General features: G+C 45.4%; 1 protein-coding gene across 1 annotated transcript in view; it reads left to right on the forward strand.

Annotated features, from left to right (window-relative positions):
• Positions 1-19,276, forward strand: part of MBOAT2 (membrane bound glycerophospholipid O-acyltransferase 2) — a 907,083-nt gene that overhangs the window by 627,730 nt on the left and 260,077 nt on the right. The window contains exon 5 of the mRNA XM_078647832.1: positions 8,134-8,189. Within this exon, the coding sequence (XP_078503958.1) occupies positions 8,134-8,189 (56 nt within the window). The remainder of the gene's footprint in view (positions 1-8,133; positions 8,190-19,276) is intronic.

Below are 19,276 nucleotides of genomic sequence, written 5' to 3' on the forward strand. Positions count from 1 at the left end.
TCCATCGCTCTTAATCCAGACTAGACCATGTTTTTATAAGTCAAGCCCTTCGGGGCGATGTTCGTGACTCCAGCATCTTTCCACTCTCTGTCTCAGACCACAGTCTGCTGGTCCTTGGGTTGCGCTGGTCGGCGAAAGGCGACGGAACGCGCAAATGGTATTTCCCTGCTGCCTTAATCCGAGATGACACTTCTTGCAAATCCGGTCTCGGACACCTCCATCTTCACGACCTGGGATGCCTGTAAGGCTTCCCTGAGAGGCACGTGCCTCACTCTCAACGCCAACCTCAACAAGTTGCGGAGAGCGGAACGTGAGAAGCTGGAGGCAGAACTGGCCGACCTGGAGGCAGCGCATAAGATGAACCCCTCCCGGCTCACCCTTCGCCCTCTTACTGCGGTGCGGGGGAAATTGAGGGCCCACTACAACAATCGGGCAGAATTTACACTACTGCAGCTGCGCCACACTTCATACACGCAGGGTAACAAGGTGGGGAAGCATTTGGCCCGTCAGCTCCGAGATAAACGGGAATGAGAATACATTGGAAGCATGCGGGACGGAGCGGGGGACCCCCTTCACCGTGATGAGGAAAAGGCTGCCCTGTTTGGCCGCTTCTACGCTGATCTCTATAGCAGCGATGCTCACGATCCCGATACGCAACGGCGATATCTGGCTGACTTGGCACTACCTCAAGTCTCTACTGATCGGAACGAACGCTTAACGGCCCCCTTCTCCCGGGAGGAAATACTGGACGCCATCAAGGCCCTGAAGCCTCACAAGGCGCCGGGGCCTGATGGATATACCGCCCTTTTTTATCAGACTTTCGCCACTGAGATCTGTGACTACTTAACGGATCTCTTCAATGCGATGGCGGAAACTGGCTGCAGCTCTGGCTCCATGGCTGAGGCGGTGATCTCGGTCATTCCTAAACCCGGGAATGATCCCGCTCATTGCTCTGCCTACCGGCCGATCGCCCTTTTGAACATCAACACGAAATTGTACTCGGCTATTATCGCACGACGCCTCTAGGAGCTGATGCCGGTCCTCATCCACCCAGACCAGTCGGGCTTTATTACGGGACGCCAGACCCACGATAACTTACGCCGGGTGATCCATCTGATCGAGAAGGCCGATAGATTCCGCATACCTGCGGTACTAGTGGGTTTGGACGCGGAGAAGGCCTTCGATCGAGTGGATTGGGGGTTTTTGTTTAGTACTCTGGCGGCCTTCGGGTTCTCGGACAAATTCATCACGATGATCCGGGCGAACTACAGTACTCCCCGCTCCAGAGTTACCGTTAATGGCCATCTGTCGCCCTTCTTCTCCCACTCTCGCGGAACTAGACAGGGCTGTCCCCTCTCCCCTCTGCTCTTTCCACTTAGCATCGAACCGCTGGCGCTGGTGGTACGGCAACACGAGGGGATTCAGGGCCTTCCCTTTACGGGAGAGCAGCACAAAATCTCACTCTTCGCGGATGACGTTCTACTGTCCATAAGAGATCCTGCTCGCTCGCTCCCGCACGTCCAGAGGGTCCTATCCGAATTTGAGAAGGTAGCCGGCTTTAAGGTAAACTTTGGGAAGTCGTACATCCTGAACCTCACACTCTCGCCGGCTGAGGTGGAGCGGGTGCGGCCTTTGACCCCCTTGTCATGGGCGACCGGCTCCCTCTTGTATCTGGGGGTCCGCTTAACGCCCACCGTAGGGGGCATGTTTGCGGCAAACTTCCCTCAGCTGATGGCGTCCATCCGGGCTGACTTAGCCCGCTGGAAACCCAAATACATCTCTTGGCTAGGTAGGATACATGCCATTAAGATTGTTCTCCTCCCCAAGTTCCTCTATCTTTTCCAGGCCCTTCCCATTCCGCTTGACTTAGATTTTTTTAGACGCCTCAAAACCCTGATGCTCCGCTTCATCTGGCAGGACGGACGTGCCCGCTTCTCCTTCTTTGCATTGCGCCGTTTGCGGTCGGATGGAGGAGTGGGTCTTCCCGATATGCACCTGTACTATAAAGCGGCGCAACTGCGTGTTCTTGTGGAATGGTCCCAGCAGCTTTCGGAGAAACACTGGCTGCATATGGACAGGAGTGTCTCCGGTCGTTCCGTATGGGATCTAGCTTGGAAGCCCAAGAGTGATAGGCCTAGGAATGCCTATATCAGTACCCCCACCAGCAAGGTGCTGAAAGTGTGGGACACGGTTTCGGGCGATGAACACTGGACGACGTTCCCGTCGCCCTTTACCCCCATTCATTTCAACCCGGCCTTCCCCCCCGCGATGCAGGAGGGCCCCTTTCGTTTGTGGCGTGAGGGAGGCTGTCGAGCACTTACCTTTTTCATGGCACCGTTCCGCTCACCTTCGCCAATTGCATGAGAGACTATGGGGTTCTCCCATCGGAACAATTTCGCAATCTCCAGCTACTCCACTGGGCTACCTCCCCGGGGACGGCGGATGCTGCTACGAGACCGCCTTCCACCTTCGAGGCCTTCCTTCTGCGCACTACCTCCATGAAGGGGGCCATCTCCTTTCTCTATAAATTGTTGCTTACCACGGCGGCAACACCCCGCCCCCGCTATATGGGACATTGGGAGGAAACAATCGGGAGAGACATCTCCGAGACCGAGTGGGCAGGCCTTTGGCGGGACGTCTCGGCGCACAATCGATCGGTAGCGCTGCGGGAAGCACACTTCAAAACAATGATGGACTGGTACTTATGCCCGGCCAAACTGCGACGCATCTTTCCATCCGCTTCCGACCGTTGTTGGAGAGGTTGCGGGCTCCTGGCGGATTTCCGCCATATCTGGTGGGACTGCCCGATCATCCGCCCTTACTGGGAGGAGATCTGGTCCCACATTAAGTACATCCTGGGCTATCCGATATCTACCTCACTAGAACATGTCCTGCTCGGGCTTCGGGACCCAGATCTTGAGCACCAAATGAGAGCCGATAAGCAAATTCTCTGGCTCTGCCTTGGGGCGGCTAAAATCACCCTTGCGGCAGCATGGAAGTCGCCGGCCGCTCCAGCGATCTCCCTCTGGCACGCGAGGCTGTGGAGACTTCTGAGTGTGGAGAGAGTGGCGGACATCTTTCTGGGGAATTTTAAGAACTACATCTTTCGCTGGGGTCCTCTGATCCGATTCCTTTCACGAGGATTGCCCTCAGCAGTCTGCCCTTCCTCGGTGCGCGCTCTCCACCTATTTCAACTTTAACTGAGAGTAGTATGTCTGGGTGTATGAATGGCTGTCATCACCGCGGGGGGGAGGGAAGGGAGGGGTGGGAGGGAGGTTCGTTGTGGGTTGTTCCTTTTATTCGACAATCATGGCATTTTTTCTACAGGCTCTGCACTTGGGGCACAAGACGGCTAGCCTCGGCTCCGGCTGCCCTCCTTGCTTGGATTTTGGACTTTGTCTATGGACTATCTGTGCTGCTCTGCCGTTGGAATTAGTTACCTATAGTCCGTTGCCCAAGTGTAGACTGTGCTTTAGAGGTGTCGCTCATTGTATTGTTTTCCTAAGTGTTTTGCTTACTAAAAATGAAAAATAAAAATTTTATAAAAAAAAAAAAAAGACCACACAATGGTCTTAGTTTGCACCAGGTATTCTTATGTGGAGTAAACACACCGATACGCTCGTGCGAGGTTCTGACGGAGGACCTTCAGAAGTCAGTTTCAGGATATGTGGCTGACAGCAATGAGTTTTTAACCTGAAATATTGAGGTTTGGATGTCATGGTTCTACCAGATGAACAGGTTAATGATTGAATATTAATTTTAGGAATTCAGATGAATCTTCTTGATGCTTACATCTATTTTTGGTATTACTTTTGATCTTTGCCCTGATGACGTCCATGGCGAATAGCCACATGGACGAAACACGTGTTGGCAAGTTCTGTGGCTTGAAGGCACTTTGTTAAGAAGAAGGCTATAATAGAAAGATACCTGGCAAGCTTGAAATAAAACAAGAAGAATACATCCAGGACTGACATTTGTACTTTGTTACATTGACTTAAATGCTTTTTGCTCGGATTACCATTTGTTTAATTTGTATTTGGTGGGCTTTGCCTACAGTTTACGACATGAGGTATTATGGTGACCCTTGTTCATCGGCATCCATCAGGATACTTAATATTATTACTATTATCACTTCCCTGCGTGACTAACCTGCTTCCGGTACGACCCTGTGTGGTGGCTCCAACCCTTCCTCAAGAGATAAAGTGGGAACCAAACTGCATCACCTACCTTGGGGTCCGGATTTATCACACTGCCACGGACATCCTAGAAGGGAACATAGGGCGTTGTATCCAGGCTCTAAAAGGGAGCATAGCATTCTGGTCCACGCTTCCTTTATCAGTGCTAGGGAGGGTAGCCTTACTTAAGATGGGGGCGTTGCCGAGGCTACTTTATTATTTCCGGACGCTTCCTGTCTGGATTCCGCCGTTGATGTTCCGATAGCTGAGAACGATGACGATAGGATTCCTGTGAGGCACTGGTAGAAAGCGGATAGCCCTAGACAAATTGCTACGTCCGAAACGGGAGGGGGGTCTGGCAGTTCCGGACTTTGAGCTTTATAACTTAGCAGCACAGCTGCAGGTCCTCACACAGGCGATTGCACTGGAGTTCCGAGGCCCTGACTGTCTGAGAGGCACGGGGATACAAAGACATGTCCTTTCATATATAGTGCTGCAACAGGCGCTTCTACCCAAGGACCTGTCGCTACAGGAGAATACTTTGAAATCCTGTTGGAATCGCAGCCAACGTAGAGCGGGAGTCCTCCATCCCTATTCTCCGGAGATCCCGCTGGGGATGCTGACAGCACTTCCCCATAGGAGCGACTGGTCGGCTCTCGAGGAATGGGAGCGCCTGGGAGTCCAGATGGTAGGGGACTTATACGAGGAAGGGGAATTGCTGTCTTTTCTGGCATTACAGGAGAAATATGACCTCCCGTTAGGCGACTTCCTGATTCATGCGGCGGTGGTAGCGGCGATTCGGCAGCATTGGAGGGAAGGGCAAGCGGAACCCAAAACTACCATGGCGTGTCAATATGTGGTAATGGCATCAGGGACCTTTAAGGCAGTTACATGCCTTCACTCCAGGATGTCGCATGAGGGGCTGCAACCGTTAACTGCTCTGAAATCGAAATGGGAAGCAGGGACAGGCAAACCAATACCGGACGCGACGTGGGGGCACATCCTCACAAGGGCTTGGAAGGGCACACGGAATGCGAGACTTCAATTGATACAGTTCTTCATAGTGCACCGGCCTTACCTGACGCCGGGTAAGATTCAGAAGTACTTTCAGGCGCAGGACGCAGCATGCCCCAGATGCTTGACAGAGGGAGTGGAATTGGAGCACATGCTTTGGAACTGCCCACAAATAGGGACCTATTGGGTAGAAGTGGGCGCACTTTTAAATGCAGTCACGGGCAGAGATCTAACCTATGGCATGGCTATGTGTGTGTTACTTTGGTTTCCCCACACACCCAAAACAAAAATGAGTCAATTTATAGACTTGGGGCTCATACTGGCAAAGAGGGAGATCACCCTGAACTGGCAGTCAAAGGAAGGTCCATCCTATAAGCGCTGGAGGGCGGAGCTTTGTAAGTGGGCAAGGTGCGAGAGCACTGTCCGACTGCGGCAGGCTCAGCGCTCCAACAAGGAAAAGGCCTTCGAGCATTCGAGAGCGTGGGAAACGCTGGTACTGGCCCTAACCGACTCGCAAATAGAGGAAGTAAGCTCGAGCTAGGAATGCAGAAACGACAACTAGAATTCCCACTAAGTTGAGCACTCCTCACTGACACCTATACACTACGTGATGCACTCTTTGGCAACGGCATGCCCACACCAGTTGGGGGGGAGGGAGGGTCTGTATTTGTCTTTAAATATGTTGAAATATGACTGAGGACATGTTTGATAATTCAGGGTGTTGATTTTCGTGATTTTGCTGTATGATGAAAAACCTTCAATAAAATATGTTTAAAAAAAAATAAATCACTTCCCTGCATGGATCTCCCCTACCACCTTCCTGTTTTTGCTCGGTACATATGTGGAGTACTTATCCCTTTGCACAAATTGCTCCTAGCATGTCAGTGAAACATTGAAGATTAGGGATGTGGCGGGAGGAGGGGGGTGTTAGTTGTCAGACACTAGATAATCTTACCCTGATAACAGAATTGTGAGCTTTGCTGATGCCCAAGAGATTTTCAACCTATGGATCATTTTTTTCCTTCAATATACGAAAATATCTTGTACGGCTAGGGAACTATCGTTCACTTCCCCTGATGCCCCTTTGAGCTATGATCAAACTATTTGCTTTGTCGGACTGTAAAAAGCTGATAACATTCCCTTTTAGAGCCCTAAGTGCCGATAGGCCTCTGCAGAAGTTGAGTGCACAGAATAGATGTTAGGAAGCAGTTGCTGATTTTATTGCTGGTCATGCGGACTGGGATGAAGACTGAATGGGGGAGAGACGGTTGTCCAGCATTGCTCTCTTTAAACGTATTCAATATATTTATGTTCATATGACTTACTTGACTCCGGGGGGGTTTCAGATGTACACAGTCAGGAGGAAGGGGCAGACTTCATTCACCTTAGTTGGAACTGTTGAGTTGTGAGGGATTTCTCATCTGATATGCTAGCTTAGTGTCTGGCTGACAGAAAACATGTTAAATGGATGCAGAACATGGTAGAATGGGCCCAGATAGTAGGGATGAAAAATTATCAGAAGGTCTTATGGCATGGGCCAAGATGATTAGACTACGTAATGACCTTTCGGATGGTAGGTCACTGTGAACCCATACCATTCTGATCTTAAAACAGTAAAAAATACCCTGACTAAGTTATATGTTCTGGAGAGGGAAGCTATAGAGCTTAGAAAACCCACGGTAAGGAAACATTGTATGTTGACATCTGTCCCAGGAATGGAACCATACCTTGTCCTGGTAACTAAATCATACCATCGTTTCCTCCTAACGAGATTTCGTTTTGATTTGATCCATCTTTTTTTGGGCAATTTTAAAAATTGGAGTAGACCTGATGATGCTGAACCATGTGATTGTGACCACTTTTCTACTCAGGACACGACACATTTTATCATGTTTTGTGGACATTATATCGATATCAGAAAAAGATATTTGTTTCCAATCCTGTGTAACCAAGGTTTTATTCAGGTCAAACCAGCTTTGATGTTTTTTGCAACTCCTTCCAAGTGTTAAAGTAGCTTTCCATGTCGCTAGTTTTTTAGTTGCAGGAGTACGGATAAATAAGAACCGTACTAGAGTTAGACACCTTACTGAATATTGAACATTGACTTCCCTTTTATCTTTTAAAATTTTGTTTACCGGAGGGTCTCTTTTTAAACTTTAAACTTTTTTAATATTTCTTAATATTTTTACATGTTCTATTTGTATATTGTGATTTTAAAATGTTCTTAAATATTGATTATTTGCTGAATTATGTATTAACTTGTGCCTTGATGAATTGCTATGTAATTATGCTCGTTCTTTTATGATTTTTAATAATCGAATAAAGATAATTGACTGACTGACTGACCATACCATTCTGGTTTGGGACTAGTGATTAGCACAGGGAAGGACTGGTATGGATTGATCTCTGAGGAGTATACAATAAGCGGAACTCTTGCACTAGATGGGGTTATAAGTTTGTACACTATGTTGAGTTGAATTTGGAAGGGGAAGATTGAGGATAGTGCAGACTTTTGGCCAGATTCCGCTGTGATGGTTCAAGTTGCCCCATAAATAGGTGTGTGCGGTGGAATGGAATAGTGATTCCCGCGGCACACACATGTTGTGCAAAGTATTATGGACAAAAATACCAATGTAGAGGTGTGGGGGGGGGTTTGGGGTGGGTGATTAAAGTGTGCAAGACTTTAAACAGTTGGTGTTTACTAGAGACTTGCTATACAATGGTGGGGTTACTATTGAACCAGTTATGTGAGACAGTTATAATTAAGCTGATGTGGAAATTGAATGGTGTGTATGTTTTAAAAATAATTTTAAAAAAAGTATAAAATAAAAGCTGAAAATAGTTATAAATTATCTTAGAGTTGAGCTAAAATTCGTATTTAACTATTTGTAGTTGATCCCACTGCCATGGTAAAATAGTGTCCCTTTTTTCTCTTATCGCGCAGCCCGATGATGATAATCACGCAGAAGATTACAAGTTTGGCTTTTGAGATACATGACGGTAAGGCTAAAAATACACTTATTACTAAGTTATTGCTTATTTTCATGATTTGTTTTGTTATTTTGGTAAATATATATGTGATATTTTTGTATTTCCTTTTTAAGCTAGTTGGACAGAAAATCTTAACTAGAAACAGATGTAAACAAATGCTTGGGCGCTCCATACCTTTACTCTGAATTCCAGGCTGACTTTGTCAGTTTTCCTAACTATGAGGAAAAGGTAAAGTGTGAGTTATAGGTCCATAGGTGTCAAGTCTATCAAGTGCCCATCCCTTTCCCCAAAACTCGGGCATCCGCAGTTACGTGATCCTGTGTCACACAGATCACTTTACATTGGCCAACTCGCCCCACAGGCTCCCATCCATCATTGGGCGCCTGGCTAAAAAACTATTAACTTAAAGCATCCCTTCACTTGGCAAACCTGTTTGCCAAATGTAGAGACCAAAGGAACCTCAGAAGCTGAAACCTGCTTTATCTAGAAGTCCTAGAGTTCCAATCGTTCCAAACACAAAATCAGACGTTGTTCTGTTGAATGGCAACTTCATTTTGGAATTCTCTGCCACCTAATTTAAGAACACAATAAGATCTAGATTCACGCTTACCTTAATGTTCTTAGGAATCAAATATGCCCATAGTATTAGCAAAGGACTAGAGCAACAGAACAGGACGGCAGAAAGCAAGGTTAGTCGAGAGCTCTGTTGACAGACTGACGCAACATAGAGAATGAAAGTAAGGATAAAACACAATAAGATCTAGTTTCACGCTTACCTTAATGTTCTTAGGAATAAAATATACCCATAGTATTAGCAAAGGACCAGAGCAACAGAACAGGACGGCAGAAAGCAAGGTTAGTCGAGAGCTCTGTTGACAGACTGACGCAACATAGAGAATGAAAGTAAGGATAAAAAACTGGCGACCAAATAAGGCTCTTTAACAATAGAATGTTGAAGCGAAAATTCAAAGAGCCAGAGAGAGACGGCACACAAAAGGCTGGAAGCCTCAATCACACAAAGGCGAGCACAGATCATGCGGGGGAGGACAACAGTGCACACAAAGCGGCACAGATGTAACAAAAAGAGCAGCTTTTCGTGATGCTAGCGTTAACAAATTAATAAAGAGGAAAGAAATACAATTTAAAAAGAATACCCAGTCACATTACAGATGGAGAGACATAATTCAAGGATCACAATAGTGTTTAAATCCAGACATACAGGGGTGGTTTTAGCTTTTTTTCTGGAGGTGAGGAGGGTAGGTAGGTGATAGATGAACCTTTGAAACAGCTAGTCGGGTAAATCTCAAGTACCGTGTGTTTGTCTGCACTGCTCAGCTTCCTTGTCTGCCTAGCTTTCATTACAAAGATGCTTTTTTTGTATAAAGCTGGTGTTTCCAATAAGAGTTGCTTTCGTTCACTGGGTCCACCAACAGACAAAGATTCGACATAATAAAGAGGTATTTTCATAGGCTTCAGTGAGTTTCAGATGATTAAAAATCCCCCAGAATGTGACCTGGGCATGATGTTCTGGAAACAGAACAAAACTGTTTCCTGAGATCTGGAACACTGCCCTAACCACTCTAGGTTATGTCCTTGCATACCGCTTTCTAATGTATCTGAGACACTCCTTTAGAGCTGATTAGAAAATTTGCCACACATGGATCATTGTGATGCCTCCCTGGAGTTCACAGTATTAGTGTGAATTTAACTTTAAAGGGGGATTATCACTTGGACACAGTGTGTTCACTTTTTTCACATAGTAAGATGCCGTTAGCATCACAGTTTTCTTGAACTGCATGGTGTTACCACACGTTTTAATTCGGTCAAGTCATGTCACTTTAAATCGCAGAACTGTTAAATGGGCGGCAAAGCATCACGCTTCATGCATTTAGCATGGATTTATCGCACTTTCGACTTTTTGTTATTTGTTCGTTTGAGCTGGAAGTTAATTTTAGAACATCCAACAGATCTGCGGTCAGTTTTTTCAAATGGCAACCAGCAAAACACCAACAAAGAGTAATAGTGTAGGTGACTTACAATGTTTGTCTTCAGGTTTGAGAAGTTATAATGGTAGACAGTTTTTTTCCTGAGCTCAGATGTTTTGTTATCTCTGTTTTTGCATTAATAGAAAAATATGGGTTTTCCACTTGTCTTTTTCTTAGATATCGCAATTCTGCGTGAAAAATCAGTACCAAAACGAAGTGTCTTGGAACTTGATGTGTCTTGTATTTCTTCCAGGCCACTCGAGTTAGGTTATTTTTGCATATCCCTTCAGCTGATTTGGTTTTCTTAATATTTGTGCATTCTTTGTGTCTGTTGCTCACACATCGAACTTCCCTTAAATTCCTGGAAAACCTTTTGCATATTTTCATCCTTTTTACATCACATAAATAAATGTGCTTAAAAGTGGTAGAGTGCTATTTTTTTCGTCCTATCAGTGCTTGTTGCAGTGCATCAAGATAGAAAGGTGTCGGATTTCAACGACATCGCTTATGCGTTTTAATATACCACATCTCCTGTGATTGCCATTTATTTTTATCTGTGCACTTTGGCTGTCCTCGGGTCATGGTCTCTGAGCTATTCGTCCGCAGCTAAACTGCCGTTTTCCTTCACTCATTATTATGAGATGGCTGTTGCCATTGACTTTCAACTTCTGCAGCATTTGCATTGGAAATTTAGCTTTCTCTGCACGCTCTGCTTGCAGCGGATTTTTCCATTGCTGTTCACTAGCATGCAGGGTAGGCTCCTACTAGCTGAAGCGTTCTGATGCTTCGAAGTGAAAAGGAAGGTACATCATGGGCGCATGGAATAATGAGATCTGTGTCTGTGGAGGCTGAGCAGCTATCCAGTTAGATCAAAAAAGTAAGATGCCTGAGACAGCTGACAACTGGGCTTTCTCCTGGGGCGGGACTGAAACAGTGCTGTTGCCTGCAGTGGATGCCATTGGGCAAATTGTGGATGAGAGAGAGGTGTGCAGCGTTGGTACTACTTGGCAAGTTGGCAGCCCTTGATATTGTTGCCAATCTCACTTAGGTGGGGCATCAAAGTGTTATGACCTTGATGCCCCACCTAAGTGAGATTGGCATACAGGGAAGCAGTAGTTAACTGACCAATCAGTCTCCAACCTTTTTTCATCCATTTAACTTTAACTTTAGGTTACATAGTGAAATCCTAGACGACCCTGAAGCGCACTCTTTTCTCACTGAACTGGCTGCACTCAACCTTAGGGCCATAAACAAAGATCCTACCCACCAGGCAGGACATACGTTCAACATCATCTTAACTAACGCGCCTGATATATCTTACATTGCCACGACTCCGCTGACTTGGTCAGACCATTCGATGGTTGAATTCCGATTTAACAACCTCAAGACACCCCCCCGGCCCTGTACGTTCCTTAAATAAAAGTTACAGAAGTTGGAATTTGATTACACCAGAACATTTCTCAGATACATTCCGCCCACCTCATCACAAGGATTCAGACAAGGTGGAGAAACGCCTTGCCTCTTTCAAAGCTAGCCTACTGACTACTTTAGATAGCTTAGCACCCCTGAAACAAGGCCCTATTGCTGTAAAACGACGCCAGGCACCATGGTACTCGGCCCCCCTGCGACTAGAAAAAGGCTTATGTAAACGTCTTGAACGCCTTTGGCGCCGATCTCAAAAACCTGCCAATAAAGAAAAATACAAGGAGACTCTAAACCAGTACCATCGTAATCTAAAAAAATGCAAGGAAAACTCATATCGCAGCCACCCTCCTACAAGGTGGGAGCTCTCAGAAATGCCTCTATCAGATTAAAAAAACCTTTACCAATCCTTTAGCCTGCGACACGACTTCTGTACCATCACAAACACTGTGTGATAGCATCGCTAGTCACTTCACAGAGAAAATAGAGATAATCTATAACAAAATCACTCCCACCATATATCTCCAACCCAAATCTGATATTGAGCCCCAACACTCCCCATCAGCCACCAGTACATTAGGAAATTTCCACAACTTACGATCGTAGATACAGACGTGTATTTAAAAAACGCCAAGTCCGGGTCCCCACTAGACCTGATTCCTGCTAAACTGACTGCCACCCTGGCTAAACAACTCGCTAACCCCATTTGCAATATTCTTAACAGCTCCCTGACGGAAGGAGCTCTCCCTCCGGTCTGGAAAACTGCTCAGATTCTTCAGATTAAAAAGAATCTTAAAATTCCTATGGAAGACGTAACAAATCACCGTCTAATCTCGCTACTTCCCCTTCACACCAAAATCCTAGAAAAACATATTAATACACATCTCTCCAACTACATTGAATCCACCAACAGTTTAGATCCCTCACAATTCAGATTTCGCCCCAGATACAACACTGAGTCATCCCTAGTAGCAGTTACCGACAACGTCAGGATACTGTTGGATAAGGGTCAGGCGGTGCTTTTGTTGCTGCTTGACCTTTCCACAGCATTCAACACTATATCTCACCAAATCCTACTCAGAAGACTAAGCGACATAGGCGTCACAGGGCTAGCTCTTCAATGGCTAACCAACTTCCTATCTGACAGAACTCAGACTGTGAACCTAGGCTTCTACCACTCTAAGACCTCTAAGGTCACCAAGGGAGTACCTCAGAGATCCTGCCTGAGCCCTACCTTGTTCAACGTTTACGTTGCTCCCCTGGCAAGACTGTTAAGAAAACTGGGTTTCGTCCCCATATCTTAAGCGGATGATACCCAGTTACTCATTCCACTTGATAAATCCAATCCTAACTGCCAAGCCATCTTTTGCGAAGGAATGAAATCTGTAGCGGAATGGATGAAAATAATAACTTTCTCCAACTAAACGCCACCAAGCCCGATATAATGCTTTTTGGCGAGGCCACCTTGGTATGGTCTCCTACGTGGTGGCCATAGGAACTGGGCCCCACCCCTTGCCCTAAATCAGTGGTGAAAAACCTAGGAGTCCACCTGGACCAAAAACTCTCCACTACCATCAGAGCCTGCTTCTCAGCATGCTCAGAAGAGTATTCCCTTTCTTACCTCTGTCCTCTAGAAAAACCTTGATCCAGGCATTAATTTTAAGCCGCTTAGACTACTGTAATGCACTGTTGATCTCAGCCAATGAAAAGGACATGAATAGATTACAGGTAGTCCAAAACACCGCAGCTCGCATGGTGGCCGATGTCCCCGCTAGAACATCATCCCTTCCTTTGCTGAAGAAGTTACATTGGCTACCCATACGAAAAAGGATTCATTTCAAGATCTGTTGCGTGGCCTATAAAGCTGTATACAGATTAGGCCCTAGCTATCTCAATGAGATGTTTGTTAACTATGTGCCTCCTAGACCACTCCGTTCAGGAGACAAAGCCTTGATTTCTCTTCCACACATCAGAAAATCTAGACAACGGGGATAGGCGTTTTACCATCTCAGCCCGCGCCTATGGAACGATCTCCCTATTCGCTTACGGCAGTGCACAGACTACCTGGCCTTTAGGAAACTACTGAAAACCTTGCTCTTCTAACATGTCTCCTGAGTCTGTTGTTGTGTCCAAAGCTCGGAGATACCCTTATGGGGTGATTCATGCACTCTATAAATCTATAAATACATTTCAACAGAACAGTGTGGAGTTATCTAATATCACCTATCATTTCAACCAGCACCCCTGCTTATCTTGCAGACAAGCGTACTACCTCTGGTGCCTCTCAGCACACCATCAGCGAGGACACCATCAGACTGCAGACTGTGAAGCGTACGGAGGAAAAACAGGACAACAGGACTTTTCCATCTGTGCTCCCAGGATCGAGAACAGCATCCCCGTTTCCATCAGGACAGCCCCATTGCTGCTTCTAATTTAGGAGAGAGTTGAGGCGCTCCTCTTTAAATAACACTACAATACAATGCATTAATAATCCAGAAATAATCTACCTCTCCTATCACTCTTTGACTTTTTGTTCATCTTTGACACTGTGCAGCACTCCGCTGCTTATTGGCTAGGTTTGCAGTATAAAAATACCACATACATAAGTACTTGATAAGTACGTCATATCACTGTCAAAACTGACTATATCATTTGGATTCTCCACCATATATAATGTGGATAAAAAAAATTGATTCTTTTAGACCAGCGTGCCTCATAGTCACCAGCGAACCTTCAGCTTTGCTTCATTTCTGTTCAGGCCTATATAAGCAGACATTCTTGAAGTTCTGAATCTTGCAGTTAGGAAAGCTACAGGACTAAGAAAATGTGTTTATGCCACACATCCTAGACCAAGCATCCCAGACCTTTAATGGTCAATGAGCATCATTTGGATGAGAAATTAATTAGTGAGCAACGTTCAAACCACAACAAAACTTACTGATGTAGATGTGTTGGCAAAATGGAAGAAAGATTAATTAAAACGTTATAGATCACCTTTCTATATTCTACTTTACACACGTGAGTGTGTGTGTGTGTGTGTGTATGTGTGTGTGTATATGTATATATATATATATATATATATATATATATATATATATATATCACAACGTACAGGAAAACCCCTTTAAGAAAGGCCAAATTGAAATTGGCGCACTACAGATTCCAGAAGGCCATAGTGATGGCCACGCCCATATGGGCAGGAACTATTATAAGATGATGCGCATTGGAAAAGTGCTTCTTCGCTTCACAAACCAACGCCACTGAGGAAGAGAACTTGACTCTCGAAACGCGTCTGGCGTTCAACTTTCCTGATTTGCACTTTTGATGGACAGCCTACTGGCAAGCTGTAATAAAACCAGTGAAAGCTACGAAATTTTTGAGCGGCCTTTTTTAAAGGGGTTTTCCTGTACGTTGTGATGTTATGACGGCCGGCCCGGTCGTTAGAAAGGCTCACCGCTGCAGCGGGTCCATGCTGAAACCATTTGGATTCAACTACGGAACAAAAAGATCCGGCGCTCTGCAGGGGGGCTCCGGTGATGCTTTCTATTACAGCTGTAAAGCAGGGTAGGCATCCGCCTTAGCTGCACTTCTAACCACTTGGATGTTACCGGTGTAATTTTAAAGTGGAAGACGGCGCGCCCACTGGGTATTGAAATTGGCGCACTACAGATTCCAGAAGGCCATAGTGATGGCCACGCCCATATGGGCAGGAACTATTATAAGATGATGCGCATTGGAAAAGTGCTTCTTCGCTTCACAAACCAACGCCACTGAGGAAGAGAACTTGACTCTCGAAACGCGTCTGGCGTTCAACTTTCCTGATTTGCACTTTTGATGGACAGCCTACTGGCAAGCTGTAATAAAACCAGTGAAAGCTACGAAATTTTTGAGCGGCCTTTTTTAAAGGGGTTTTCCTGTACGTTGTGATGTTATGACGGCCGGCCCGGTCGTTAGAAAGGCTCACCGCTGCAGCGGGTCCATGCTGAAACCATTTGGATTCAACTACGGAACAAAAAGATCCGGCGCTCTGCAGGGGGGCTCCGGTGATGCTTTCTATTACAGCTGTAAAGCAGGGTAGGCATCCGCCTTAGCTGCACTTCTAACCACTTGGATGTTACCGGTGTAATTTTAAAGTGGAAGACGGCGCGCCCACTGGGTATTGAAATTGGCGCACTACAGATTCCAGAAGGCCATAGTGATGGCCACGCCCATATGGGCAGGAACTATTATAAGATGATGCGCATTGGAAAAGTGCTTCTTCGCTTCACAAACCAACGCCACTGAGGAAGAGAACTTGACTCTCGAAACGCGTCTGGCGTTCAACTTTCCTGATTTGCACTTTTGATGGACAGCCTACTGGCAAGCTGTAATAAAACCAGTGAAAGCTACGAAATTTTTGAGCGGCCTTTTTTAAAGGGGTTTTCCTGTACGTTGTGATGTTATGACGGCCGGCCCGGTCGTTAGAAAGGCTCACCGCTGCAGCGGGTCCATGCTGAAACCATTTGGATTCAACTACGGAACAAAAAGATCCGGCGCTCTGCAGGGGGGCTCCGGTGATGCTTTCTATTACAGCTGTAAAGCAGGGTAGGCATCCGCCTTAGCTGCACTTCTAACCACTTGGATGTTACCGGTGTAATTTTAAAGTGGAAGACGGCGCGCCCACTGGGTATTGAAATTGGCGCACTACAGATTCCAGAAGGCCATAGTGATGGCCACGCCCATATGGGCAGGAACTATTATAAGATGATGCGCATTGGAAAAGTGCTTCTTCGCTTCACAAACCAACGCCACTGAGGAAGAGAACTTGACTCTCGAAACGCGTCTGGCGTTCAACTTTCCTGATTTGCACTTTTGATGGACAGCCTACTGGCAAGCTGTAATAAAACCAGTGAAAGCTACGAAATTTTTGAGCGGCCTTTTTTAAAGGGGTTTTCCTGTACGTTGTGATATATATATATATATATATATATATATATATATATATATATATATATATATATATATATATATATATATATATATATATATATATATATATATATATATATATATATATATATATATATATATATATATATATATATATATATATATATATATATATATATATATATATATATATATATATATATATATATATATATATATATATATATATATATATATATATATACACACACACACACTCTCCAAAGTTGGCCAGCTGGCAGGGAAGCACTCCTGGAATCAGCAATGCCACATAGACTCTGCAACCCACGGAATGCAGCCTGACGCGTTTCAAATAAATCTTCTTCAGAGGCCGTTTTCGTGTGTGTAATGGCATCAGGCGCCACACCTTTATTCAGATATGCTGCCTCCTGATAGGTTCCCACTCATTGAGCAGTTACAGCAGTCTCCCACAGCATTGTGGTATCAGTAGTGCGGCGCTAATTTTACCTATATAGGTGCCATCAACACATGTCCACTAATTCATGCCCTCAATGAGTGCTTTCATAAATACGCGGCAGGCCCTGCCGCGAGGGACGCACCACCGTGAGAAGTGAAACTCAGGCCATGAGATTTTATGACCCTCGCCAAGTCCGACACATAGATTTTAAATAGTGTCGGACTTAGCGATGATCCCTGGGGTACTCCACACGGCAGTGTGAAAGTGGGTGAATAGAATGTGCCGAGTTTAACAGATTGTGAACGGTTGGCAAGAAAAGAAGCCAAGAGATCCTTAGCTCGATGGTTAACCCCCAAGGCAGAGACACGGTCGATCAAGATGGAGTGATCGAACCGTGTCAAATGCGGCAGATAGATCTAGCAAGATGAGGACCGCAACTCCGCCTAGATCTAGTATTGATCTGATCTCATCTGCTGCTTTTATCAACGCCGTTTCCGTGCCATGACCCTGTCTGAACCCGAACTGAGTGTCATCCAGTAGATGATGTTGGTTTACATAGTCAGTGTGTATCTTTCAAAGATTTCTCTCATTTGTACGTGATTTGTGGGTATATCCCTACGCAATATGCCAGATCTTTCTCAGTGTATAGCTCGGGCCAAAATTTATTAAGACTTTTGCGTACTTCATGCGCCTGTCTGTTGTATGTTATAAAACGAATAGTTTGTGTTTCATCCTGCTTCTCCTGTTTATCTTTAGTGTTAAGAAGAGACTCTCTTGTTCTTTCAGACGCTACTCTAAATGCATTGTTGACGGTAGATTGTGAATAGCCTCTCTCTAGGAATCTTTTTGTCATGATGGTAACTTCCTTCTGAAATGTATTCTCTGTACTGCAATTCATCTTTGCTCATAAAATTTCGCCCAGAGGAATGCTTTGGATAAGGGCATTAGAGTGACAACTCCTAGCATGCAGAAGACTATTTCCTGCTCTATCCTTTCGGAAAAGTGAACTCTCCAGTTTATTGCCACAGACAGTTAATTGAAGGTCCAAAAATTCAAGAGTATCTTTGGACCACTGTGCAGTAAACTGTAAGTTATAGGTATTGATAAGTTCATTTATGAATTCACTAGCTTCTTCAGATCCATCCCACACGACAAAAATGTTGTCTATGTAGCGAAACCACATAGCGACATTTGTCCTGTATCTGCACGACCTGTATACCACTTCCTTTTCCCAGAAACCCATGTAGAGACCTGCAAACGATGGAGCAAAGCAGGTCCCCATAGATGTTCCAATGGTCTGGCGGTAGATCTTATTATCAAAAAGGAAAAAGTTTTGTTATAAACAAGTGGTCATCATTTGAATGAGCATGTTAGTATGGAATAAGTATGAGATGGATCTATCACTCAAAAAGTGCCTGCAGGCAGCAATACCTGAACTGTGAGAGATACACATATACAGGCTTGTGACGTCCAGTGAGAGGAGCAAGTAATTCTCCTTCCACTGAAGGTTAGACCATTTTCTCAAGAAATCCCCCGTGTCATGTAAGTATGATGGCAGCATTTTAACCAGATTTTGCAGAAAAAAATCTACATATCTAGAGGTGTTTCCTAAAAGCTCCCATTGCCCAGTCCGCACACCGCCTCAACTGCATTCTGATCTGTGATGTAACGTGGCACAAAGTGCAGCCAGCAGGGGTGGGCGAGCCAACAATGAACAGGGAGAGCCGAGCCAAGGCTCTGGCTGGGCTCTAAGAGGCAACGCTCAAGCCGAGCCACGGAAGAATTATGCATGTTAATCATGCAACAAACATCCTGGAAAAAAACGACGTTTCTTCAAAACACAAAAAAAAGTGTATTTCTTTTACATGTGGAAGCGTTTAATTTCAGAACATCTGATTGGATGACTGCATCAAGAGGCACTCGTTAAAAGTGATAGTGGCCCAAGTGGAGAAGAGCCATCAGATCAAGCTGAGAGGAGCTCGTAGCGCGTACAACACGTTGCAGGATCAGGCAGCTGCTCTGGATGGATCGCGGCCACACCCACATTCTGTGAGTACAGAGCCACCGACCACAAGAGAACACATGGCCCTTCCCACAGCGCATGCTCACAGAACGGAGCATCAGGAAGGCTTTGCATTTCCCCCCTGCTCACCACATCCACTGAGTTTGAGCAGCATGACATAATGCCCCTTGATTCGGCCCCCCACTCCCCAAGGGTGGGGTTAGTGGCTTGTGGTCGGGCTCGTACATTTCAAAGACTGAGATTATATTCAACCCGAGAAGTAGAGGGACATCGGTCTTCC

Source organism: Lissotriton helveticus, chromosome 6 (genome assembly GCF_964261635.1).
Source record: "Lissotriton helveticus chromosome 6, aLisHel1.1, whole genome shotgun sequence".
Lineage (NCBI taxonomy): Eukaryota > Metazoa > Chordata > Amphibia > Caudata > Salamandridae > Lissotriton > Lissotriton helveticus.